Genomic DNA, 25,997 nt, shown 5'->3' with positions numbered 1-25,997 from the left:
ATGCTTTTCCAAAAAAGCTATATTTGAAATAAATTGTAAGTAGTTTTTACAGAGCCTCAATCTAATTTTATTTTTAAATTCCAGTGATTTAAAATCATCCCACCCTGTTCTTTATATACAGAAAGAAAGGTCCAAGTGTGTGGACACTTATTAGCTCAACAATTCCCATCTCCATGCACAAAAAAAAGCTGTCAATACCATCATTCACCATTTGTAGACTACACAAAAAACACAAACAACTGGAACCATCAGATATCTGGAATTTCTCCTAAGTACTTCCTAAACTTTTTTACAGGACAGATTTAAGAAAGAATTCAAGACCAAGGGGACTAATTTACAACCCATAGTCTCTCAACAGAATATGCTTCACTCTGTTTGAAACTTACTTAGTAAGATGCCGACATAACACATCTTTACAAATTGGCTGCTCAGCCAAAGTCAGCCAAAACTCGCACGCCTCCAAAGCCACATTTTCATCTTGGTCCTGGGTCCTCTGAAGCATGTACTACACAATATGGAAAGAAATTATTATTTTAATTGCTTAGGTTCTTTTGGACACTTAGAATTCTATCAAAGTTAAGTCACAACGTGTCAGTAGTTTACAATTAAAGTTTGCCATTATGAAAATCATTTTTTTACAAGTGCCTTTTTTGGATGTAGATACAGCTGCAAAAGACTGCCACTCTGATTATATCCCTAAGGCAGTGGTCTCCAACCTTTTTAAACCACAACATCACTTTTTCAATTTAAGTGCAATGTAAGATCTACCTCAAACCCAAATACCCTTTCCTGGCTTCCTTCCCACCCCTTCTTTGAGGCCCCACCCCTCCTCCAGCCCTTCTCCAAAACTTCACCCAGCTCACTCACTCCTCTTTCATCCCCTACCCCTCATTCACTTTAACCAGGCTGGGGTAGGGGTGCAGGCTCTGGTCTTGAGCCAATGGGATTGGAATGTGGGAGGGGCTCTGGGCTTAGCCTAGGTTGGGGGATTGGGGTCCATGAGGGGTTTCAGGATGCAAAGTCTTGGAAAGTTTGGCTGCAGGGGGACTCATGTCTGGGGCAGGAGGTTGGGTGTAGGAGGCAGCTCAGGGCTGGGACAGGGGTTCAGGAAGCAGCATCTGGCTGGGCACTGTTTAACCCAGACAGACTCCAGCCACGATGGGTTAGGCATTTTAGAACTCACTACTCAAAGAATGAAATTTAAATGTAAGAGAAATGAAAATTATGAAATGCACAGACCAGTCAAAAAGCAAAAATACCACACTTTGCAAGTAGTAACAGAAGTAACAAGACCCACGTGTGTGTTGGGTCGAGAGATGCGAGGGAAGGACAGTGTGTGTTTGAGATACTGACAGACATGAACACGTACAGTGTCAGTGTGACAGAGATTTTCATTGTCAAGCTCCCTCCATGCCCTTCTCTCGGTGTGGAGACAGGGTACAGGAGTGGCAGGGAGGAGGGATACCCTGACATTAGTACATATACCCCTTCTCCCTCTCACACCCTGCACAGCAAGCAGGAGGCTCCTGTGGGGAAGCTCCTAGGCGGAGGACAGGAGCAGCAGGACAGTGGGTTGAGAGGAAACTGAAGTACCAGCGGTTGATAGCTTCCTGGCCAAACCAGTCAAGATCACCTGTCAGAGGCTCCAAGATCTACTGGTAGATCCAGATCTACTGGTTGGTGACCACTGTCCTAAGGTAAAGATAACTTCATTCCACTTAACACTGGGAATATTAAAAATTGTGTATTTGTGTGTGTAATCCTTGAAATTTTTAGCGGTTGCACTTTTAGATGCAGGGGGGCAGGCAGGAGCAGGTGCTTCCAGGGAGCATTAGCTCCTGCTTCCACACACTCACACCCCCACTGCCTCTGATAAAGAGGCAGCAGTGCAGGGGGCAGGCAGCTCTGCTAGAGTCGGTATCCGCAGGGAGCTGGCTTAAAAGCTGGCTTCCCATGAGCACCATCTCCCCATAGCCTATGATACAGAGGTAGCACGTGAGCGCAAGAGACACCCCCCCCATTAGGATTAACTGATAAGTTTGGACTCATCGTTTAATCATGTAAACAGTACACGTGAACATCTCTTCTGAACACTATACAGGGCCTAAGAATTTTAAGTTCTTCACTTGTCAAACACTTGGGATTTTTAACAGCTGCCTCGCCCTCCTTTTTGGTGAAGGGGGGGAGGGAGGAGGAGAATGGGACAGGAGAAGTCTCTCCACCAGCAGCCAATTGAAAATGCAGCTACACGTTACTTTTCAAATATATGGAGGCAGCAGGGTTGATAATCACCATGGGCACTGGGGCAAGGTGTGGGGAGTGGGGGTGACTCTGCCCCTGGAAGGGGGCAGGGTCTTGAGCAGAAGGGCAGGGATGAGTGCAGTCAGTCCTTAGCACTGCTCGGACTACAACACCTCTCCCCTTTCCTCTGCCCTCAGAGCCCTGTGGAGAAGTGCTCCAGCTCCCTGGCAGCAACTCAGAGGCACAGGAGTGCAGCTACTGCAGTACCATAAGCCAGGTGTTCTGGGCCCCTCTGAATCATTGGGCCCTTCCAATAGGCCTGTACAGAGGCAGGTGCTTTCATATCATTTTAATACCTTAAAAACCTTATTTTCCATAATCTTTACTAAGAAGCACAAAATATTTTAAAAATAATATGATCATAACCCATCATCACCAGAAATACATGACAGTGAATACAATAAAAATAAACAGTGGAAATTATAATTGTATTGCCACCAAGAGCAACACTTTGAAAGACCATCTCAAATCCATGAGAGTCCGATAAAAAACAATGATCATGGAGTATTGAGCTAAGCCAAAACACACCACCTCTTCTTGCATACTATACTGTTCATGCCATTGTTATGCTACTTGTAATGCAGAAGTACAATATTCATTCAAGCCTCTATCTCTAGTCTCCTTCAAGCTCTGCAATCATTGCATCCTTTCATTCTGGCTCTTATAGCTGAAGCCATAATCCAACTTGGAAAACTCAAAAAAAAATCCCCTGGTTTACTATACCATACAGCCGTAAAAAAGTAAGATCTTATGCCACTGCCCAGCTCTAAAATGTGAGCAGAAGGGAGTACACTTCAGCATTTTGGGTATTCCACAACTACAGAATTGGTCATGGATTTTATGCTATTGCTACAGAACTGTGGTCAAGAATCTGAGCTTTCGTTGAAGCAAATCTGTTTCCAGCCTTTCGGCTGCAAGTATAACCTTCAAAGTGTGAACACACAACTTAAAACTATAGATCTACAAAGACATGAACCAGCAGGGAATCTGAATACAATTTCAGTTATGTAATTTGGAATATTTTCCTAAAGAAAATGGCATCTGCTGTTTTGCCATAGCAAGGTGCCTAACATTTTATTTTGTTTTTCCCCCACCAATGGCTCTTGCCATAGTTTTCTTAACAAGTGCAAGTTCCTTGGATCACAGCACATATTCCACTACACTGAACTTGACAGCCAAGGACATGAGAAGAATCTCTCTCTCTCTCTCTCTGGACAGAGTGACATCACCATATTACTCAGTCTCCACCCTGCCCCCCCTCCCAGCTTGACCATGATGTCACTGCTTCCCCTCCACTGGGAATTGCTATTTTAAACCATGCCCTTACTCCCCTTCCTCCACCCCCATGGCACAGGGCTTTCAATGCCAAGAAACATGGTACAGTAAACGGCAGACCCCACATCACAGCCATGACAGCCCAGGGGTGGAAGGGTGTGGTGCTTGGGACAGCAGTCTGGGAACAGGAGCTGGTAGCAGGGCTCCAAGCCAGGTATGTGTGCCAGCAGCAGGCTCCCCTGCTGCCAGTCTCTTGGGGGGCTGGAGAATGGTGCCCAACCGCCTGGAGTCTGGCTACCCCCAAAGAAACTCACCCACTCCCCAGCGGCTGCATTTGCCGCTGCTGCTAGAGCACCCCCGAGCCACCCAGGGGAACAGCTGTACCAGCCTGTCTGTTCCTTCCCTTCCAATTGTGGCAGGTGGATGGGCAGGCCCTTGGCTCTGTGGGCAGGGCTAGGACAGTGAGCGGCGCAGGCAGGACTGCATGGGGGAGAGGTTGGGACACCGGCCCCCACACTGCTGCTTTAATCAGCAGGCTGCAGTGCCCCAGAGCACCACGTACACATGGCACTACCTGCGCGCCTCACTGTGCCCCTCAAGGGGCAGGCAGGCAGGCCTGCCTGCCTATGCCTCCCTGGCCACTGGGGTTAGAGCCAGGCATGGCATGCACTGCAGCTGGTGTGGAGAGGAAGGGAGAGAGTAGAGTTTGGGTGGGGGGGAGGGGGGGAGGAAGAGAGAGGGAGAAGGGGTCCCAGGCTAGTGAGGGGAAGGTGAAAGAACCTGGGCTAGTGCAGTTGCAGCCCAGCCATCCCTGGGTACAGCAGAGGAAAGGGATGAAGGCTTTCATAATAGAATAAATTGATGATGCAGCAGTGGTATTGGCCCCACTAAGCTATGATACACACAAAGACACCACATACGACCACTTGCAACTGAGGCCCTCAAGAAAACTGTTTCACAGAAGTAATAGTGATCTTAGAACAAGACTTAGGACTCACGTCAAGAATTTCCTTGAAATCTGGCTGCTAATTATAGAACACTCTACCTGAAAGGGTTATGATGTTCACGTTCCTATAGCTTTTGAGATGCAAATAAAATTTTGATTTTTATATTATCAATAAGCCACCCTACATAAAGTTATTTCATGGTTCACCATTCTGCAAAGCCACATTTTCTCCTTTGAGCACTGCTATGTGGATTTGTACACTTGGATAAGTATTCAATAGGTGCATAAGATGGGTATTTACTAATTAGTGTCTAGGGAGGTACTTTGAAACTGATTTACTTTGAAGTTATCTTCAAGGAGTTAGTATGACTTTTCATTACAGTGATATGGAAGACTTAGAAGCCCTGGCACAGTTAAAGAACTATAATTTGATTGGAATAACAGACTTGGTGGGATGACTCATGACTGGAGCACTGTCATGGGAGGGTATAAACTGTTCAGGCACAACAGGCAAGGAAGAAAAGGAGGAGTTGCATTGTATGTAAGAAAGCAGTATGATTGCTCAGAGCTCCAGTATATAGAGGGGGAAAAACCCGTTGAGAATCTTTGAGTTAAGTTTAGAGGCAGGAGCAATAGGGGAGATGTTGTGGGTGGTCTCTGCTACAGACCACCAGATCAAGGGGATGAGGTAGACGAGGCTTTCTTCAGACAACTAAGAGAAGCTTTCAGATCACAGGCACTGGTTCTCATGGGGGAGTTTAAACACCCTAACATTTCTTGGGAGACCAACACAGCAGTAAACAGACAATCCAGGACATTTTTGGAGAATATTGGGGATAACTTCTTGGTACAAGTTCTGAAGGAACCAACCAGGGGTCATGCACTGCTTTACCTGCTGTTCACAAACAGGGAAGAACTAGTAGGGGAAGTAGATGTGGATGGCAACTTGGGAAGCAGTGATCATGAGATGGTCGAATTCAGGATCCTGAAAAAAGGAAGAAAAGAGGGTAGCAAAGTACACACCCTGGACTTCAGAAAAGCAGACTTTGACTTCCTCAGAGAACTGATGGGCAGGATCCCCTGGGATGCTAACATGAAGGGGAAGGAGTCCAGGAAAGCTGGCAGTATTTTAAAGAAACCTTAAAGGCACAGAATGAAACCATCCTGATGCACAGAAAGAGGAGTAAACCAGATTAGCTTACCAGGGAAATCCTTGGTGAGCTTAAACACAAAAAGGAAGCTTATAAGAAGTGTAAACTTGGACAGATGACTAGGGAGGAGTATAAATATATGGCTCAAGAACGCAGGGGAGCAATCAGCAAGGCGAAAGCACACTGGAATTGCAGCTGGCAAGGGATGTGAAGGGTAACAATGAAGGTTTCTACAGGCATGTTAGGAATAAATGGATGATCAGGGAAGGAATGAGGCCTTTGGATGAGGGGGGTAACCTAGTGATAGATGATGTGGGAAAAACTGAAGTACTCGATGCTTTCTTTGCCTCTGTCTTCACAGACAAGGTCAGCTCCCAGACTATTGCACTAAGCAGCGCAGTATGGGAAGGAGGTGGGTAGCCCTCGGTGGAGGAAGAACAAGTTAAGAACTATTTAGAAAAGCTAGACGTACACAAATCAATGGGCCCAGATTTAATGCATCCGAGGGTACTGAGGGAGTTGGCAGATGTCATTGCAGAGCCTTTGGCCATTATCCTTGAAAACTCGCGGCGATCGGGAGAGATCCCGGATGATTGGAAAACGGCAAATGTAATACCCATCTTTTAAAAAAGGAAAGACGGACAATTCAGGGAAATACAGACCCATCAGCCTTACCTCAGTCCCCGGAAAAGTCATGGAGGGGATCCTCAAGGAACCCATTTTGAAGCACTTGGAAGAGGAGAAGTGATCAGGAATAGTCAACATGCATTCACTAAGGACAAGTCATGCTTGACCAACCTGATTAGCTTCTATGAGAAGGTAACTGGCTCTGTTGACATGGGGAAATCAGTGGATGTGATATATCTTGACTTTAGCAAACCTTTTGATACGGTCTCACACAATATTCTTGGCAGCAAGTTAAGGAAATATATATTGGATTAATGGACTGTAGGGGGGATAGAAAGCTGGCTAGATTGTCAGGCCCAACAGGTAGTGATCAACGGCTCAATGTCAAGTTGGCAGTCGGTTTCAAGCAGAGTGCCCCAAGGATCAGTTCTAGGGTCAGTTTTGTTCAAAATCTTTATTAATGACCTGGATGAGGGGATGGATTGCACCCTCAGCAAGTTTGCAGATGACACTAAGCTAGGGGGAGAGGTAGATACGTTGGAGGGCAGTCACAGGGTCCAGTGTGACCTAGGCAGATTAGAGGATTGGGCCAAAAGAAATCTGATGAAGTTCAACAAGAACAAGTGCTGAGTCTTGCACTTGGCACAGAAGCATTCCAAGCATTGTTAAGAGTCTGGGGACTGACTAAGTAGCAGTTTGGCAGAAAAGGACCTGGGGATTACAGCGGATGAGAAGCTGGATAGGAGTCAACTGTGTGCCCTTGTAGCCAAGGAGCCTAATGGAATATTAGGGTGCATTAGGAGGAGTATTTCCAGCAGATCTAGAGAAGTGATTATTCCCCTTTATTCTGCACTGGTGAGAACACATCTGGAGTACTGTGTCCTGTTCTGGGCCCCCCACTATAGAATGGATGCACTGGAGAGGGTCCAGCAGAGAACCATCAAAATGATTAGGGGGCTGGAGCACATGACCTACGAGGAGAGGCTGAGGGATTTGGGCTTATTTAGTCTACAGAAGAGAAGAGTGAGGGGGGATTTGATAGCAACCTTCAACTTCCTGAAGGAAGGTTCCAAAGAGGATGGAAAGACTGTTCTCAGTAGTGACAGATGCCAGAACAAGGAGCAATGGTCTCAAATTACAGTGGGGGAGGTCCAGGTTGGATATTAGAAAAAACTATTTCACCAAGAGAATGGTGAGGTATTGGAATGGGTTACATAGGGGGATGGGTAGATCTCTATCCCTAGAGGTTTTTAAAGTCTTGGCTTGACAAAGACCTGGCTGGGTTGATTTAGTTGGGATTGGTCCTGCCTTGGGTAGGGGGGGCTGGACCCAACCTCCTGAGGTCTCTTTCAGCCCTATGAATCTATGATATAGTCAGAGAGAGAGGAGAGTACCAAAAAGATATGGTCCGGTGAAGCATAGAGAAAGGTCTTTAAAACAGCCACAGAACTCAGTTTCTTCATGTAGCAACACTTGAAGAAAGAAGCGAAGACTTGTACTATCATATATTGTGTCAAATGGGTTTCAGAATTCCTCCTAGGATAGGGTGCAGTTTCCTCAAACTCATCAGGGGGAGGGATAGCTCAGTGGTTTGAGCATTGGCCTGCTAAACCCAGGGTTGTGAGCTCAGTCCTTGAGGGGACCATTTAGAGATCTGGGGCAAATTTGTCAGGGATGGTACTTGGTCCTGCCGTGAGGGCAGGGGACTGGACACAATGACCTCTCCATGTCCCTTCCAGTTCTATGAGATAGGTGTATCTCCATATATTTTTCCACAGTAACAATGTGAAGGCAACCAGCTTGTAAGAGCTTAGAATTCATTGACTGAGATAATGGCCAAAAGAAAAGTAATGCACAGTGCACCATCCTACAACAACTATCTAAAGGGAAGCTTAAAAAGCTCTAGAAGGAGGACGTGGAAGACAGGTCCCTGGCTGAAGGCCTTTTGGGTCACAAAAGAACATCATCTAGACTGCTTGGTTTCTCAAAAAACCTCTTTTGAAAAAGCTATCAGAAGATATGCAAATTACCACCAAATTTGCATATCGTCTCTAGAAAGTAAAACGTAGTCTAGATGTCTTACACCCAGTGACATCCAAAGCACATCTAGAGTATAGCTGTACTGGAGTATTACACAGAAATAGTATGGCATGATGAACCTTAAGGGAGTTAAATGCTAATATACCATGTGATTCATGAGCATGATAGTATCAATATCAGAACCTTCATTGCATCAGTGCTATTCTCAGTAACACACATGAAAGTTTTTCTACTCTGAGGTGTACATCTTCCTGGTGGAAGGTTCCTGTTTGTATAAAAAAAATCTTCAATTTGAAGGCATCAGTCTAGATCATTGTTGCTCAGCTCTTGGTACAATAGCTGACAGATTTGATATTTTATCTCTATGTTAGCCAGAAGATATATGAAATGCCTTCTGAACATTTGTAATAGGTCCTATAGCTAAAATTGTCTTAGGCAGTACAGAGCTATCATCAAATTCTTTTTCCATCTGATCTCTGATAATATTCTGAGGATCAAGGAAACTGGGGGAAAAGCATATAAAAGTCATCGAAGCAAATGAAGGAGGAAGGTGTTTGGTTTAGATCTGTGTTTAGTGTTGTCTTCTCTGATGATCAAGTCTATGGTGAGAGTCTCACATCCATGAGCAAAAGTTACAATTCTGCTCAGGAAGCTTGATAGGTTACAGCTGACTCCAGGAAGATGGAGAACACCAATGTAGTCACCCCACGCTGATAGCGCCATTAGAACTTGAAAGTTCTCTGGCAAAAACATGATGATCAAGCATTTTGCCCACACAATGTCCATCAGGAATTGCACTGCAGAGTCTCAAGAACAGACAGGAATGATATACAGGCTAAACCGATGTCCCCCAGTTCCAGGACGTTCAAGTGTACTCAAATCATCCTGAGGCCACATTCCCATCATCTTGAGGGAGACACAGTCCAATCCTGTTTGCATCTGTATCCAGTGTCATCCCAGGGAAAGGACTTGGAACACTGCTCTTCTCAAATTTACTAGCATTAACCATCAAGTAAGCTATTGAAGAATTTGAAATGGGACTGATTTTCTCACTCCTATGTCTGGATGAGGAATACATGGACCTCCAACACAGTGTTCCAAGTCCTTTCCCTGGGATGACAGTGACATTCACCTCTTCCTCCGAGAAGACAGAGCAGTCAGGTGGCCATGAGGAAGGAGGGCCATGAGGAAGGAGGGTGAATGCTAGGAGCCCGTGATGTGCTGGGCTGTTGTAGTCAATATGCTGCCCAGAGATCCCAATAGGGCCAGTTGGGCAGTATTGGTGGTGGGAGCCACTGTGGCTGTTGCCAGTGCTGTAGATGAGGAGGTTTGGGTGATGAGGCTGTAGGCGTGTATTCCTGTCTGGGGTCAGCTTCGTCATCAGTGAATTGAGAAATCGAGGCTGGAGAAGATAACAGGCTGTCTAGAGTTGTTTGGGGTAACATCTGTCCCAAACAGCGGCATGCCTGGTGTTGATCTCACCCTCAGCTCTTCTGCAGACATTAATTGAAGCAGCTGAGGTGGGGGAGGCAGATGGAGTCCTTGTGTGTGCTGCGCCACCTCGTGTATGTAATGGGGATCAGCTCAATGCTAGTACTGATGCTCTTGTCGGGGTCGAGTATCTTTTGTGCATATTAGCGCTTTTGGCTTTGCCCTGCGCTCCACAGTGTGGGTGCAGAGCGTGATTTTGTTGGTGTTGCTGCCTACAGCTTTGCCAGTGCAGAGCTAGTTTGCTCTGCTCCTACATCTGGCTTAAGAGAGGGAAGGTCACCCCTTCTCTTTGGGGTCCTGGCTCTTATGTGTGCTGGCCCCATTTCCCTTCAGTTTATCCTACGGTTTGGCTGTGGCTGGCGCAGGGATAAGATTGCTGCCCCCAGAGTGCTTCCTCAGTGGGGAACCACAGTCCACTGAGGAATGGGACTGTTTCTTTGGCTTCTGCCTGTCCTGTTCCTGGGGCTTATCAGGGTATTAGCCCTATTTAGGTGAGCATTCTCAGGGGACTTCCTTGTGGAAGGGGGGGGGGGAAGGGCAGCAGCGATTCTCTGCCTCTTTGTTCAGCAGTTGTGGTGGTCTTATCCAGCTGCATCCTTTTTATTTTAGAGCTCTCTGGCTTTCCTTGTCTTGATAGAGAGCTTCAGACAGTGAGCACACTGCCACGTGTTATGCTCTTGCCCCAGGCAGTGGACGCAGCAAGAATGGCCATCCTACATTGAAACAGACATCTTACAGGAGTTGCGTTGCTTGGATCCCCAGGTTTTAAGTATGTTCCGACAAGGAGCGTCGCCATTTTTTTTAAGCTTCAGCTGATCATTCAGAGCTTGCTGTGAGGTCGAAGTGTGTGGCTACTATGGAGGGGGGGGGGAGGGAAGAGACACTTCCCTCCCCTTAAGTCTTTGTTCTCTGAGGTCCTCTATTTTTTTTTAAATGAAACTGTCAGTGACGATGATAGTAACACTAAAACTACAGAGTAACCTAAAGAATAGCCATGTATGTAAACCTAATAGATATGAGGGGAGAGAGAGCACAACTGCTCTATGTGACCTAATCCGGCAGCATAGAAGAAATGAGGCAGCAGTTGGCTGTGTGCGCGGGATGACCGTTCCGACCATCATGCACCAGTGCTCCACGTGCACAGCCAACCAGGAGCACTGCTACTAAAAATCTGCAGACCATGGGCACAGTGGCGCTGGCGCACCTAAAGTGGAGCACCCACAGGGACACTCTTCAAAGAACAACACTCAAATATCTCACATCAAGGAAAATCACAACCAGAGGAATGGAAGATGTGGCTTTAAAAGATGATGTTCTCAAAACTGGGTCTGACATGGTTCTTCAAAGTCTTGTCAAATGTCCTATTGTGTCTAAGGAGTAGCGAGTGTTGCTGTGAAGAGGAAGACTAGCAACAGAGTTATCTCTCAGGCTTTTTCTTGGTATGATACGCCATCTGACTGTAAATTGTCTTAGCTGGGGCAGAAAAATTAACTCTCTCAGACAGCACAAGGTAGTTTTGGAGTCCACCAGGAAGTGCAGAGCAGAGTGTCCACTCAACAGGTAAGCCCACAGGACAAGTCCTCAGTTGTGGTCAGCAACTCTCAGGATACCAAATACGTATCACAATGTTACAACAGTTGTTCTTATGCTGCTGCTATTTTGCTGTAAGCACATGGAGAACTCAGTGTTCAGGAAAAAAAAGTGTTACTCCTAAGCAGCAGTTCTCACAAAATGTTGCTGCAAACAAGCATCTACTTCCCCAGTACTGTACTGATGGCAGTAAACCTCACAAAGCAAATGATGGACATGGCTCTGCCACAGTCTCATCCCCAGAGACTTTCTTTTTGCAAATGTTCAGATAATGTGAACCCCATGATGTCCAACCAGTTCTGTAGTAGCAAACTAGCCACACTCAACCAGTCAAATAGCCACACGTGCTTAATGGCTAGTGTTGGACACCAGAAGTAAACCTATGGAGGACTTCACCTCCCCCCACCCCCACGCCCAGTTATCTGTATGAAATATTACACTGACATTTCATTCATTTAAGATGCCCTCCTTTGCCCATCTTCTCCCTCCTTTCCCCCCAAACACATGCATAAACACTTCTGGCTTATAATTCAGATTGGAATACATTTTCCCCTCAAATTAAGGTCAGTAAAGTGTATCATTTGGACCAAGTGTCTCACACACAAATCAGCTAGTCAACCCGAAGATACTTTTACAGTTGCTAAAAATAGCCTATCCGTCAAGAAAAAAAAGATACACAAATGCAAAATTTGCATTTCACACAACTGAAAGACACAGATGTTACAACTATTATTATAATGCAGTGATCACCAACCTTTTTACATCCAAGATAATTTTTTAAATATCAGGGAAAGCCAAGATGTACCCCATCCCTTCACTGAGACCCCACCCCTTTCTTGAAGCCCTGCCCTCCCCAAAACTTTCCGTGGACTACCTGTTGCTAATGGAAATTCACCATTAACTACATAATTACACTTTTGCAAAGTAAAATTGTACCCACGCCCGTCAAATCTTCCTTCTGCATCAACCTTGCTTCCCTTAGCCCCATGATTCTGTCCCCAGCATCGCTCCACAGCCCTCAATGCAACCCCTGCCCCCTCCCATCCTGCCCCCACATCCTTATGCCCCCCAGTGCACTCACAGACAGGGACTTGCTGCCTTCCAGAGTAGCGCTGGGTGGAAGAGGGGCATCGTCTCTTCCCTGCCCAGCCCAGGGCTAGTTCCAGCTGGGCCAGGTACAGTGGGGTGCTGGGGAAGGGGCTCCCTGACCACACACACAGCTCAGGGAGAATAGTGCAACATAGCCCAGTCGCTGGCACACCATGTGTGCATACTGCACAACCCTGGCTCTACAGAGCAGCTCTAGCTCTGCCCCCTCCTGAAGCAGGAGACAAGAGCCAGGGATGCACTCAGAGGTACACACGCGTGCCTTTCCCACAGACATCCCATCCGGCAAGTTAACGGAGAGTGGCTTCCCCTCTTTGTTCCAACCCAGCTGGAGCACGGCGCAGCCTCAGTGGTTTAAATCCATGGCCAGCTGGCTGGGCAGCTGCCCCTCCTTGCTCCAGCTCAGCTGGCCGTGGCATTCAGCCTGCTAAGGTTGTGCCATGCTCCAGTTGGGCTAGATCAAAGAGGCAGCTGCCCGACCAGCTGGCTACGGCGATCTACACTTAGGAGTACCACAATCGACCAGTTGGTGACCACTATTTTAAAACATTTGTTGTGCATGCAATTTAGGAAACAATTACCTCCACTATACTAATCATATGAGGAAGCAGACGATCCATCCGAACTTCCAGCAACATCACCAAAGCCCGACACACATTTTTGCGTACTTCAGGCTCCTCATCTCCAGCCAACGCAAAGAGATTCTGCGAGAAAAAATTAATACTCTTCAAGTCCCAATATTTTACATTTAATTTACAATCATCAAGCAAGCATCATGCAAGTGCACATTTCTGTGTGCTCAACAATACCATTCAGTGAATGGAATAAATGTTCCTTTATAGTTACCTGAAATGTATACAATACTGTACAGATTCTATGTAACATTTTATAGGGATATGGCTAGGACTGGAGTAAAACATAGGCACTATATGCTATTTCTTCCTGGAATTATGTACTTTTTCCTTTAATTGAAAACAAAGCTAGAAACTTACCTTCAATTTAACAGTTAAAAAGAAAGGCTAAATTAATTTTAAATTTGTATTTTTCTCTGGCTGAGTGGTTAAAATAAGATAAAACAAATGTATTCCAACAGGTAGGGTTGCTAAATATTTTGTCAGGCTTTGCTAAACATTTAAAACCTAGTGTAGTAACACACTACACTAGAAAAGCCAGTGGCACATAATGGAGTTGCCTATTGAATAGTACCAATGTCTCAGAACTGGCAGTTGCCTAAAACCCTGCAGAAGCTGGGGAAGAGCAGATTGTTCCTTCCGTAGTCTGCTATGGTGTCTTCCTATGAACCTATATCCACAGCATCCTTTGTCCATGCATTGTTCAAATCTTGAGTGAGGAAAGTGGCTTTCAGAGGTTGTAAAACCAGTTTTGTAGTCTTCAACAGTGCTCCCCCAGTGTGTGATGGATAGGTAGAAAGACAGAAAGGGGCACTGCTTGCTTCATGCTTTCCACCTTAACCTTAGGCCATACAAATCTATTATGCACAGAGATTAGACAGTAGTTCTTGATTTTGTTCATAATTTGAAAATATTGTCCATAATGCAATCTAACTGACCATAAAGCAGAAAAGCGTATCCCTCCTCCCACAAATATTCAGTCTCTATTACAGTGGTTTTAGTGGTTAATTTGGTTTATGACTCATAAAATGATTGGCAAAAATCATTGAGCAACCCACCATACTCCAGAATTCTTTGCAATCACAAATGGTTAAGGGTTTTGGATCACAGGACAATTTTGGCATCAAATACAGTGGATTTTTAAAAAAGGTGAAGGGTGGAAAGCACGAAACAAGCCATGCCCCTAGACTGAAGGAGCTGCCAGTAAGAAGCTAAAGTTTCTGACTTTTTCCACCTACACACCAGACACTGGGGAGCACTGTTGAAGACTGCAAAACTAGTTTTACAGCTTCCCAAAGCCACCTTCATCATGCCAGATTTGAAAATTGCATGGACAAAGGATGCAGATGACAGGTTCAGAGGCACACCACAGCAGAATAACGAAGAGGAAGTTGCTCACCCTGTGCAGTAACGACAATTTCTTGACGTGTGTCTGCCTGCTGGTGCTCCACTGTAGGGCTGTGTCTAGACTACATGGCTACGTCGATGGAGATTAGGGTTATAGGCAAAGGGAAATGCGGCAATTTAATCACCGCTTCATTTAAATTTACATGGCTGCCGCTCTGAGCCGACAAAAAGCTGATCAGCTGTTTGTTGGCTCAGCGCGGCAGCCATGTAAATTTAAATGAAGCGGTGATTATTTAAATTGCCGCTTCATTTCCCTTTGCCCAATAAACAAATCTACATGGCTCCGTCGACGGAGCCATGTAGTGTAGATGTACCCTAGGTGTCGGGTTGTCCTGGCACTGCAGACTGGAATTTGCAGTAGCAATAGTCGATTGGGCCACGCATGTGCAGTAGGAGCCTTGTCATATTTGCACCTTCGAGCCTTGCACACGTGGCCCAATCCTCCTTAGTTCCTTCTCTATGCCTGAGTAAACAGGCATAGAAGGGAGGGAAGGAGAGTGGGTCATGGAGCACTCACAGGGACACATCTTGAAGAACCACCATTACTGCATAGGGTGAGTAACTTCCTCTTCTTTTGAGTGCTGTCCCTGTGCATGCTCCACTGCGGGCAACTACAAAGCAGCGTCCATTGAGGAAGGTGGGCTTCGGAGTTACAGTTTAGAGGCAAAAGACAGGACTACTCTCACCAGTGAAGTATCAGACAGTGGTCTGGATAAAATGGCAATGTTTTGCAAAGATATGGTCGGATGACCATGTGGCAGCACAACAGATGTCCTTGAGTGAAGTGTTGCAGAGGAAGGCCATAGACATTGCCATGGCGCAGGTGGAGTGTGCTCTCAGACAAATTGGAAGAAGCTTATCCTGTAGGGAGTAGCACTGAACTAAGCAGGAGGATATCCAGTTGGAGATAAGTGGGTAGAGATGGGCATGCCCTTGGAACATTCCGTGATTGATATGAAGAGACACTGTGATCTGCGGAAGCCTTTGGTTCTATTGATATAGAAGGCAAGGGCTTGGCACACATTCAGGGTGTGAAGACTGGCCTTCTTGGGGGGAAGTGTGTGGTTTTGGGTAAAAGGTCGGCAAAATGAGTTTACTGATGTGGAAGAAGACCATGGATACCTTTGGCAGAAAGGAGGAGAACTGGAGCCAGTGCAGGGGGGAGCTGGGGAGCGCAAAGGCGCAGTGGGGGACCCAGCACCCAGTCCCAGACAGCTGCGGCTCTGCCTTTTAAATGTAGTAAGAGCCTGGTGGCTCCTGTGGCACAAAAGATGCTTGTGGGAGGGGACCCTGAAGAGGGACTAGATAGGTGGTGAGGTTGAAGGGAGGGAAGTAAGAGAGATGACATATCCCATACAGATGATCTCTAGTACCCATCAATCTTTTATACACCTTCTACCACCAATGGGTGTATAACCAGAGGATGAAAAGATGGTACTGCTGCAAGGTCACAGACATGAGGGAGGTTGGACAGACCCTCAACCAAATCCTCAAACACTGTTGTTTAGAGACCTGAGTAATGTTCCCATTCCCCATCCAGTTGCTTCAGCCCTCAGTCAGCCTGTTTCCTGGCTGCCTTGATTGGAACCTCTCAGGCTGGGGTTTTAAAAGCTCTGAGGCTATGAGAGCTGGAGCAACTGTCAAAAAGCAGCATCTGGAGCCTGAGCTATCTGTCCCTTCAGGCTCTGGCAGTGGGACTGCAACAATGGGTGTATTTCTGGGGAATGGGAGGGTCTCTCCCGGACAGCAACTGCAGAATGAGTGCCTGTCTGAAACAGGCATGGCATCACAACACATGTTGCTCTTTTTAAACCCCAGTATGGTTTTTTTCTCTTACCCTCTCCCCAAAAGGGAATAAAAGGGGAAATTAAGAAACCAAGAGAAAAAACACCAAGCTAAACAACTGTGTTTTCTGATTAAGCAGGCCCTAATGCTGAGGAGAGAAGCTGAGCTCCATCTGCAACTGAGGGTGGTAAAGCAACTGAGGAGGGTTAGGTCATGTGCGTGAGGCGCTAATGGGCAAACCTACTGTGCATGTGTGGCCCAACTGACTACTGCTATTGAAAAGTCCAACCTGTGATGCCAAAATACCTGACAGTGGAGCACCCACAGGGACAGCACTTGAAGAATCTGCTCTTTCCCAGGCTCTGCAGGGTTCTAAGCAATTGCCAGCTCTGAGACATCAGTACTGTACAATAGGCATCCCTCTCATACACCACTGGCTTTTCTAGTGCAGCGTGTTACTCCACTAGACTTTAAATCAGAGGTTGGGAAACTCACTGACATGGCCCAAGTGAGAAGCCAAAAGACACATGCCCAACATTCCCCTGGCATACCAGAGCCAAGGGGGGCCCGGGCTAGTAGATTTGGTGGAGGAAAAGCCTTTAGGCAGCACTTTACTGCACTAACTGGAGGAAGGGGGAGCAGCAACATGCAGATCTGTGGATCAGACCCAGTTCTGGCTTGCCTGACTCTGGCCTACGAGGCTTAGGGCTTCTTCTCTGTAAAAGCTTATCAGATAAGTCGACTAGTTGATTCTCCACTGCCTGTGCTGCCTCTATCAGAGGCAGCAAAGGGCGACGGGGGGCGGGGGAGGGGGGGGGCGTGGTACTTCAAAGAGGCAATGTCTCACAACTGAGTCCAGGCTCAGCTGTGTGGGGCTGCCTCTTTGAAATGCTAAGGCAGTGTTTCAAAGTGGTGCTGTGAAGCCCGGCTCTGCGGCATTTCTGCAAAACCTGGAATCAGCTGGGGAGGCCCCAGATGACCCTGGGTTCTGGGGAAATGCTGTGTAGAACCAAGGCTCAGCTGGGTACTCCCCAGCTGATCCCGGTTTCACTGAAATGCTGCAGGGAGCCTGGGAACAGCTGGGGACTCCCCAGCTGACCTTGGCTCTGCACAGCATTTCAAATCTGCAGTGCAGCATGGAGCCTAGGGTCAGCAGGGGACTGAGTCCCCAGATGATCCCGGGCTCCGTGCTGTGCTGCAGATTTGAAATGCACAAGAGCCCCCACTGGGGACTCTTGTACATTTCAAAGCTGGAACACTGCGTACAGCCCAGAGTCAGCATGCAGAGTTCCACATTCCTCCTCTGAAATGTACAAGAGCCCCGGAGGGGGGCTCTTGTACATTTCGTAGGGGGAATACGGAAGTGCCTATCGACTAGTCAATTAACCAATATTTGGACCTTAAACAATCATCGGGGAATTAACCGTTGGACCTTAAACAATCATCGGGGAATTTGGCTGCTTTCCATCGCAGGTAAAATTCTTGCAAGATGTTAAATCATCTGGTCACTCATCTGGAGCGTGGCCTCCTGCCGGAGTCACAATGTGGCTTTCGTAAGGGCCGCGGGACTATTGACATGATCTTTGCTGCGTGCCAACTTCAGGAGAAGTGTCAGGAGCAGAATCGTGATCTTTACATAACCTTTGTTGACCTCACGAAAGCCTTCAACACTGTCAGCCGACAAGGTCTGTGGAGGATCATGTCAAAGTTTGGCTGCCCCCACAAATTCATTCAGATGGTACGCCAGTTTCATGATGGCATGATGGCCAAAGTGCTAGACGGTGGAGAATCTTCTAAGGCATTCCCAGTCACCAGTGGCGTTAAACAGGGCTGTGTACTCGCACCTACACTGTTCAGCATCATGTTTACTGCAATGCTGAATGATGCCTTCCAGGACAGTGTTGCTGGAATCAGCCTTAAGTACAGAGTGGACGGGAATCTTTTCAACCTGAAGAGACTTCAGGCTATCACCAAAGTGAAAGAGACTGTTCTGAGAGACTTCTTGTTTGCCGATAATTGCGCCTTGTATGCTGGCTCTGAAGCAGAGATGCAAGTTAGTGTGGACAAGTTCTGCACAGCTTGTGACAACTTTGGACTCACCATTAACAGCAGAAAGACTGAAGTCATGAATCAGCCTGTCCCTTATGCACCATACACAGAACCCACAATCACAGTCACAGGGCAGATGCTACAGGCAGTGGACCAGTTCACTTACCTTGGCAGCACTCTTTCCCATGCAGCTAACATTGACATAGAAGTCACATGCAGAATAGCAAAGGCAAGTTCTGCTTTTGGTAGACTGCGCCCCACTGTATGGGAACGTCGAGGAATCAGCCAAGCAACAAAACTGAAGGTCTACAGAGCCGTGGTACTCACCACCCTCCTGTATGCCTGTGAAACGTGGACTGTGTATCGAAGGCACGCAAGACAGCTTAATCACTTCCACATGACTGGTCTTCGCAGAATATTACGCATCAGGTGGCAAGACAAAATACCAGACACTGAGGTTCTCTCTAGAGCAAGTTTACCATCAGTCCACACTCTGCTGAGGAGTGCACAGACTAGATGGGCAGGTCATGTCATTCGTATGCCGGACGAATGTATACCTAAGCAGCTCCTTTTTGGGGAACTCTCTACTGGTAAACGCTCACATGGTGGACAGAGGAAATGTTACAAAGACGCACTCAAGGCCTCCCTGAAGTCGTTCGGAATTGATACAACCACTGGGAATCGCTGGCACACAACCGCCCTGCCTGGTGCAGTCTCATCCACAAGGGATGCCAAGCTCTTGAAACAAGGCGCATCTCTGAAGTGCAACACAAGCGTGTGCTGCGCAAGTCCAAAGTTACCAGTGCAACGATTGCAATGCCTACACGTCTGCCCGACATGTTCCAGGACATTTGGTGCCCGAATTGGCCTGATAAGTCATCTTCGGACACACTGTATCCAGTCTTAAAGCACTTAGTGGTGCTGAGGTCTTCATCGACCACGATGGACGAACAACCACCACCACCACCACCACCAATATTTAACATCCTTACTTCCCCGACATCAAGGAGCTGGTGCACCAGCCCACAGGTGGAAATATGGGGGAGGGGCAAAGGCTAGAATGCTGGTGTGGGCTCTTCAATGCTTTGGTAGGGGGAGCTTGTGCCTTGGGGTGGAGGCTGGATCCAGGCAAACCAGGGGCCTGATCCAGCCCTCAGGGCTGTAGGTTTAAATATTTAAATATTTAGCAAAGCAAAACATGCAAAGGGGTGGGGAGATCTTATTTTTAACCATTCCTCAGCCAGAGAAAAAAATCAAATTTAAAATTTATTAATGTAATTAAGTATAGGACCAAGTCCTGGATACGTGAACTAAACTCATTCTGTATCATTCCTGCATGCAGCTCCTTTTACAGAAAAAACAGATTTTTTTGTTTCAGTATTTTAAGCTCTTGCTAATTCAAAAAATATAAAATTTAGAAAAACTCACCCACCTCAATAAAAGAATCAATGTGTAACATGAGAGCCTGGGTCCTACTGATGATAAACTGATTGACGCATGCAATAGCATGGGACCTAGAAGTAGGAAAAGCATATATTTAAAACTGATGGAAAAATTCATCATCAGAAACTTTGGTTAAACTGCATACCATCATAAAAAAATTGGGGAGAGGAAAACAAAGTGAAGACACACACTATAATATCTAACAGCACTTATCAGAAGTAAAGAGGAGCAACCCAAATGTGCAGATCAAGAAAGTATTTCCGAACTACATGGATGTATTTAATTTTTTCTTCTTTTCCAAAGGAAAACCTCAGGAAAACATAATACAATTTCGCAACTATAGATTAAATGCTGCTTTAAAAAAAAAAATCAATTACTCAGTTAAAAGGCGCAAGGCTCAGTTAAAAGCACAATTAAATCCTCGTTCCTCTTCTGTAAAAGCCAGCAGGCAAATAGGCAGTACTAGAATACAGAAGGACAGGCAAATGAGGCAGAACAGATTTGGCACACTGGCACAAAGGTTTTGGTCTAGCAGAGGCACAGAACAAATTCACTGACCACCCTTCCAGACTGATAACTTTATGCACTATAACAGAGTGAAAGCCACTTTCAAATTTGGCTCCTCCGTTCTGAGACACAATGACCTCATCATCTGCTATCACTGAGCCCTTTCCAGTCCACATACATGCCTAAATTAGTCAAGATTTTGAAGGATCTGGAAGCATTTTGTAGAGTTCCTTATGCTATACTGAGACTAAGACAATTAAGAAAATGCATGATTAGAGATATGAAAACACGAGAATCAAATTATTTGCTGGAATTGTAGAATATGGCAGCTCTGAAAATACTGTAATTTCCAACAGAAGGATCTTATTCATGTTGACTCATCTGAAACTAGTAGTCCCATGCACTCTATGTACTGATGTTTATAATGTATCTGCCTCCTCTTTATCAAACAGAATTATTTTTTCAATATTGTTTATTTTCAGTGGAACTAGACTGTAGAGATTGCAGGCCCAACTTTTCCAAATCTCAGACTCAAAAAAAATGGACAAATTGAAAATTAAAAATTTAAAGCTAAAACAATGATAGTGTGCTTTTTTTATTAAATGAAACAGATCCAGATTTAATTTCATTCTAAAACCATACCAATTAATCTAAACATAGTAAAAAATATGGCAAGGAGAGAAAGACCAACAGAAATACACTGCACAAAACACTAATAAAATATGTTAATGTAGGGTTGTCTTCTACAAAGCAACAGAAGACTGAATCCAATACATTTCTTCCATCCCTAACTTCCTAATTGTATAAAAGATTGTGGAAGTATTTTTTTTCTACCACATAGTTGCATAAAAATAGTATTTCTTGTAAAAACAATTGGATTCCATGTTTGTCCAGAACATCAGTCTGAAATTGTTTTCAAGTATTGTCTTTTCTTTAAATATTAAACTTGCATCCTGTTTAGGCTGTTTTGGGAGACATGCAGAAACTTTATAGCTCATTTAAGAGAATACATTTCCCATAAGCGTTTAAAATAAATGTCGACATCACTGAACAAGAATGACCATGTGCTATTGTGGCTGTTCAGTAAGTTCTCCTTCCATGGGGTGGGTTTCCCCCCTCCCCCTCTTCTTCTGCCTCCTAACCTTTATTTTAACAGGGGAAAAAAAGCATTGTGACAAAGTAAGGAGAGTTTGTTCTTTTCAGAGGAAAGTATTTTCCCCATTTTGTATAGTATTAGATTAGATCAAGCTCAGAATTATTCCTTACATTATATTTTCTAAAGCTGTGTTTACTAGTTTCAGAAGTCTCAGTGGCAAAAACCTTTACCACTTTTTCTTGGGAATCTATTCCACAGACTAAGATTTCACTATCATGAATTTTAATTTCTACTGTGATACCTCTTCCTTCACTATCTTTAACCCTGTTCCACCGGTGATTTCAAACTATATTCATATCACTATATCTCCTCAGCAACCTGCTCTTTTGTTCTTCTTTAGAATTTTTGCCATGTGAGCAATAGCTTCTAACTTATATGGTGCCCAGAAATAAACTTCATAAATATCATAGTAACTTCTTCTCACATACAATGACTGTACATGTAACAAACTGTTGTATTACACTGTAAAATGTTTAATTTTATGACCATCACCACCTCACAGTTATCTTTTGTAGTTATCCACTATATAGATTTTTTTTTCCCAGCCCACTGGATTTAAAAAAAAATATTAGTACTAGCAGACTTACAGAGATCTGTTCTCAGCCTGCCCCGAGGCTGCCAGGGGCCTGTTCTCTGTCCTTCCCCTCCCCCCCCCCCAACCTCCAGGGGCCTGTTCTCTCCCTTGCACCCTCCTGCCGGCATTGCGGCCAAGGGCTGGGAGAAGGGTTTTGGGCAGGGAGGCTACTTACTGGTGTTCTAGCAGGCAAAATGGCAGAGCCCCAGTCCCGTTGGCCACTTCCTTGGTAGTACAGCTGCTCCCAGTGGATAATCGACAGGATAGCACTCCCCTGAAGGCTTGCTGCCTCCAGTGGCCACTCATAACATGTCCCTCTGAACAGGATTCCCTCCCTTTGCATGTTATGGAAAAGAGCCCCTTTCTTTGGTCTTCTAATTGTCCTGGCACAACTAAACCCTGACCTTGATTTAAGTTAGAAGAGAAAGCCGCATAGCAAATTTAGTGTCCCTAGCTCTTACCATTTAGGAGAAGTTCTTCAACAAATGGACTTGCAGGAAGAGACACAGATTCACACTACAATTTATAATCACCTCATCTAAGAAATGAGCATGTTCTTAATATTATATCCTTAAAATATTAGAAACACTTTAAAATGCTGGAACAGTCAGAAATGCCATTTGATGAGAAACATGTTACACCCATTTGCTTTACTAAAGAAATGTATATTACTTTTTTACTTTATTCATGTTCACACTGCAGGAAATACAGTGATGAGAGCCTGATTTGGATTCTACTATTCTGCCTGATGCTTTTAACAACAGATTTAACAACTTACGTTTCAGCTGCTGAATCTTGTTGCTAGCAAAGTCTGGAGAACACAGTTGATTTAAGAACCTTGGTTGCTAGTAAGGCTGAGGACACCCCTTTCTTAACTGGTCAAAAAGTGACATGCAGGTCATTGACACTAACATGGAATCCCAATGCTTTTTTTTTTTTCTTGCATCCACACACATACAGTATCACTCAGGCATTTTAAATACCACCACAAGATCTCTTATTACCAAAATCAATTTTAATCTTAGACTGCGTTGTTGCACCCATACCTACCTTATTTTTGGACTGCTGTGTTTGAAGAACTGTAAAAACTTAGGGATCATAATATTGAGTGGTCGGTCTAATACATCGCTATCTAAGATTTCAGCAGAATCTTCACATATTTTCTGAAGAGCTCCAAATGCACCCTGTTAAAACAATTTTGCTTTCCTCAGAAAAAAGTTAGTTTCTTCACAATGTTAATCCCCCACTCCCAAAGAAAGAGGACAAGGAAAGAAAAAAGAAAACTAATGAGTAACTAAATATCTCTATTTAGTATTAAGCATGGCTGGCTAGCTATTTTTACCAGTTAGCAACCAAGTAAAGTTATGACCTCACAAACATTAATAAGTTGCAACTTAATTTCATAATGAAAAGATACAGACAAATATTTTTACATTTTTATCTGATCTGTAAGATACCAATTTGAGTGGCAGGTGACATTTTATTCATTCAATGCTAGTTTATCTATACTGCATGTTTTTCCTGCCTTATTTACTAAATGTATTTTATTAAAGCACAAATCAGATTTTAAGTTATGAACAAAACTTTCCTCCATGTATACCAAAGCAAAGTACTTTCCTCTATATTTAAAAATTTTAAATCCAGTATAGCAATTTTCCTAAATTACCTATACTTAATTTTAAAATGTGTATGATAAACCCTAGAACTCCAGTCTCAAAATGATTTATTTGAATTTTTTGAAAATGGTTTCTCAACTCCATCCACAACAAAATATTAAGAAAATAAGAAAAAAAATATTTAACCATGACAGTTAGCCTACTTAGACCATCCCTGTTGGATTTATTCTGGGTATCATTTATTGTTCTCAAATTGTTACAGAATCTTTTTGTACACACCACCTCAAACACCTTTTGTGGATCCGATATAAAATAACTAAAATAATGTAATAGAGAATCAGGCAGTAGGATACTTAGATGACAGAGGTAACACTTATACTGATAATTAAGGTTTAATAAAGCAAGCTTAACATGTGCCTTCTTCTGTAGCCCTTTGTGGTCACTTTGAGATTATTTTTAGAAACCTATTCTCACACTAGGGATGTTAAATTTAGTTTAATCAGCTAGTCAATGGAATTTCCATTGACTAATCAATAAGCGGGGGAGCCGTAGCGGGGTTAGCTCCTGCCCTCAGGAGCTAACCCCACTGTGGCTTGGCTTTTTAAATGTATTAAGAGCCAGCAGAAGGGAGGCTGCGGAGGGAAGCCTCATGCACTGTCCTGCCCCTAGAAAAATCTCAGCACTTTTTGGCCAGAAACAGGCCAAATGGAGCTGAGAGGCTTTGCTGGGAAGAAGGGACGGTGCAGCACAGTTTCTCAGCACCCAGAGACTGGTTTCCAGCCCACACGAGTGGACAGATATTGCTGGGGGCACAGGGCAGCGCGTGAAGCTTCTCTCTGCAACAGAGACCCACATGGAACAGAGCTGTTTGGAGAGGCTGGCAGCCAGGAAAGCCTGACTAACTGCATTGCTGACCAGGAGCTGCTTAGATAAGTGCCTCCTAGCCAGAGCCTGCCTCTGGCATTCCAACTCCTCCCATGCCTCAACTCCCTCCCAGACTCTGCACTCCCTTCCTTCACCCTTCTCCCAGGCCAGAATCCTCTCCTGCACCCATTCCCCAGACTCTGTACCTCAGTTTCCTGTCCCAAGTGACAACCTGCTCCTTCACCCAAACTCCCTCTCAGACCCTACACCCACTCATGCACCCTAGTCCCCTACCCTGAGCTCTCTTCTATACCCAACCTCCATGCCACACCTCTCCCTCCCAAAGAAGAGTGCAGCTCTTGACTCCTTACCAAAATCTTGGAGTGCTCCCCCCCCACTTAAATTATTGCCCATCCCTCAGTTAAAGCATAAGTATGTGGCAATAAGTAGTTACAACTGATTATTCATTCAAGAGCAATAGTTCCCAAACTTTTTACTAAGGTGACTAACTATATTTTTGGGGGAACCTGATCCCCAACACACTTTCCCTTTTTTAGCTCTCCCAGTTCCGTTTCCCTCATCTCTCCCCGTTTTTACTCAGCCTTTCCCCCTCCACTCCCCAAGCTCATGCCCTTTACTCTTGCTCTTCAAGATCTGCCCCTCCTGCAGCCCAACTACAATAGTTATCAAATTGCTGACAGCTCAGTCACTGCTCTGATAATTTCTACTGCACTAAAGCCATTGTGAACACCCAGTTGTCTGCTGTCCAGGGGAACCAAGAATCCAAAAGAAACTGATAGCCAACTACTGGCCCAGCCACTTCCTCTGTGAAACTAATGTCTGGATGCTAATCCCCCACAGGACGTGCTTCCAGGGCATATTCAGTCCACTTAGATCCTTGTTGCAAACCACCGGTGGAATTTCCATTGACTAATCAATAAGCGGGGGAGCCGTAGCGGGGTTAGCTCCTGCCCTCAGGAGCTAACCCCACTGTGGCTTGGCTTTTTAAATGTATTAAGAGCCAGCAGAAGGGAGGCTGCGGAGGGAAGCTTCATGCACTGTCCTGCCCCTAGCAAAATCTCAGCACTTTTTGGCCAGAAACCAATGAGTTGGAAATCACTAACTCAAAATTAGACTACTAGTATATAAAATGACACTCTAAATTTGTATTTGAAACAAAACTCCTCCTCACCTCACAGGTATTGTAGTCTTCGGAATCCAAGAGGCTGCAAAGTTTTGGTAAAAGTTCAGGCCAATTCTGCAATTCTCCCTTAGAGGCAATGGTTGTAATCAGAATACCTTGTATGTGTTAGAGAAAAAGGAAGAAAAAGTGAGATTCTCTTAAGAAATAAGGTTTAGCAGAATATAGCTTTTGTAAACACCTCCAACCCTCCAATACAACTGCTCAAAGAACTACTTAGTTAAGTAATTTACTT

At 45.0% G+C, this 25,997-nt stretch overlaps 1 protein-coding gene and 1 long non-coding RNA gene across 4 annotated transcripts in view; both read right to left on the bottom strand.

Moving 5' to 3' along the window:
• The window catches only part of TNPO1 (transportin 1), a 197,764-nt gene that overhangs the window by 59,787 nt on the left and 111,980 nt on the right, over window positions 1-25,997 (bottom strand). For all 3 annotated transcript variants that reach the window (XM_006124293.5, XM_025185277.3, XM_006124294.5), the window contains exons 5-9: window positions 25,754-25,860; window positions 23,132-23,265; window positions 19,834-19,915; window positions 13,110-13,232; window positions 387-505 (exon numbers count right to left, since the gene is read on the bottom strand). In XM_006124293.5, coding sequence (XP_006124355.1) covers window positions 387-505; window positions 13,110-13,232; window positions 19,834-19,915; window positions 23,132-23,265; window positions 25,754-25,860 — 565 coding nt within the window. The remainder of the gene's footprint in view (window positions 1-386; window positions 506-13,109; window positions 13,233-19,833; window positions 19,916-23,131; window positions 23,266-25,753; window positions 25,861-25,997) is intronic.
• LOC149524177 (uncharacterized) lies at window positions 17,269-19,823 on the bottom strand. Its single transcript, XR_016349921.1, has 2 exons — window positions 17,785-19,823; window positions 17,269-17,751 (listed from the first exon to the last, which is right to left on the bottom strand). It is a non-coding gene; the product is annotated as an uncharacterized LOC149524177 (long non-coding RNA).

This window comes from Pelodiscus sinensis, chromosome 6 (genome assembly GCF_052426305.1).
Source record: "Pelodiscus sinensis isolate ZL-2025 chromosome 6, ASM5242630v1, whole genome shotgun sequence".
Classification (NCBI taxonomy): Eukaryota; Metazoa; Chordata; order Testudines; family Trionychidae; genus Pelodiscus; species Pelodiscus sinensis.
Note: the sequence above shows the minus strand (reverse complement) of the source record. Positions and strands in the feature narration are given on the sequence as shown.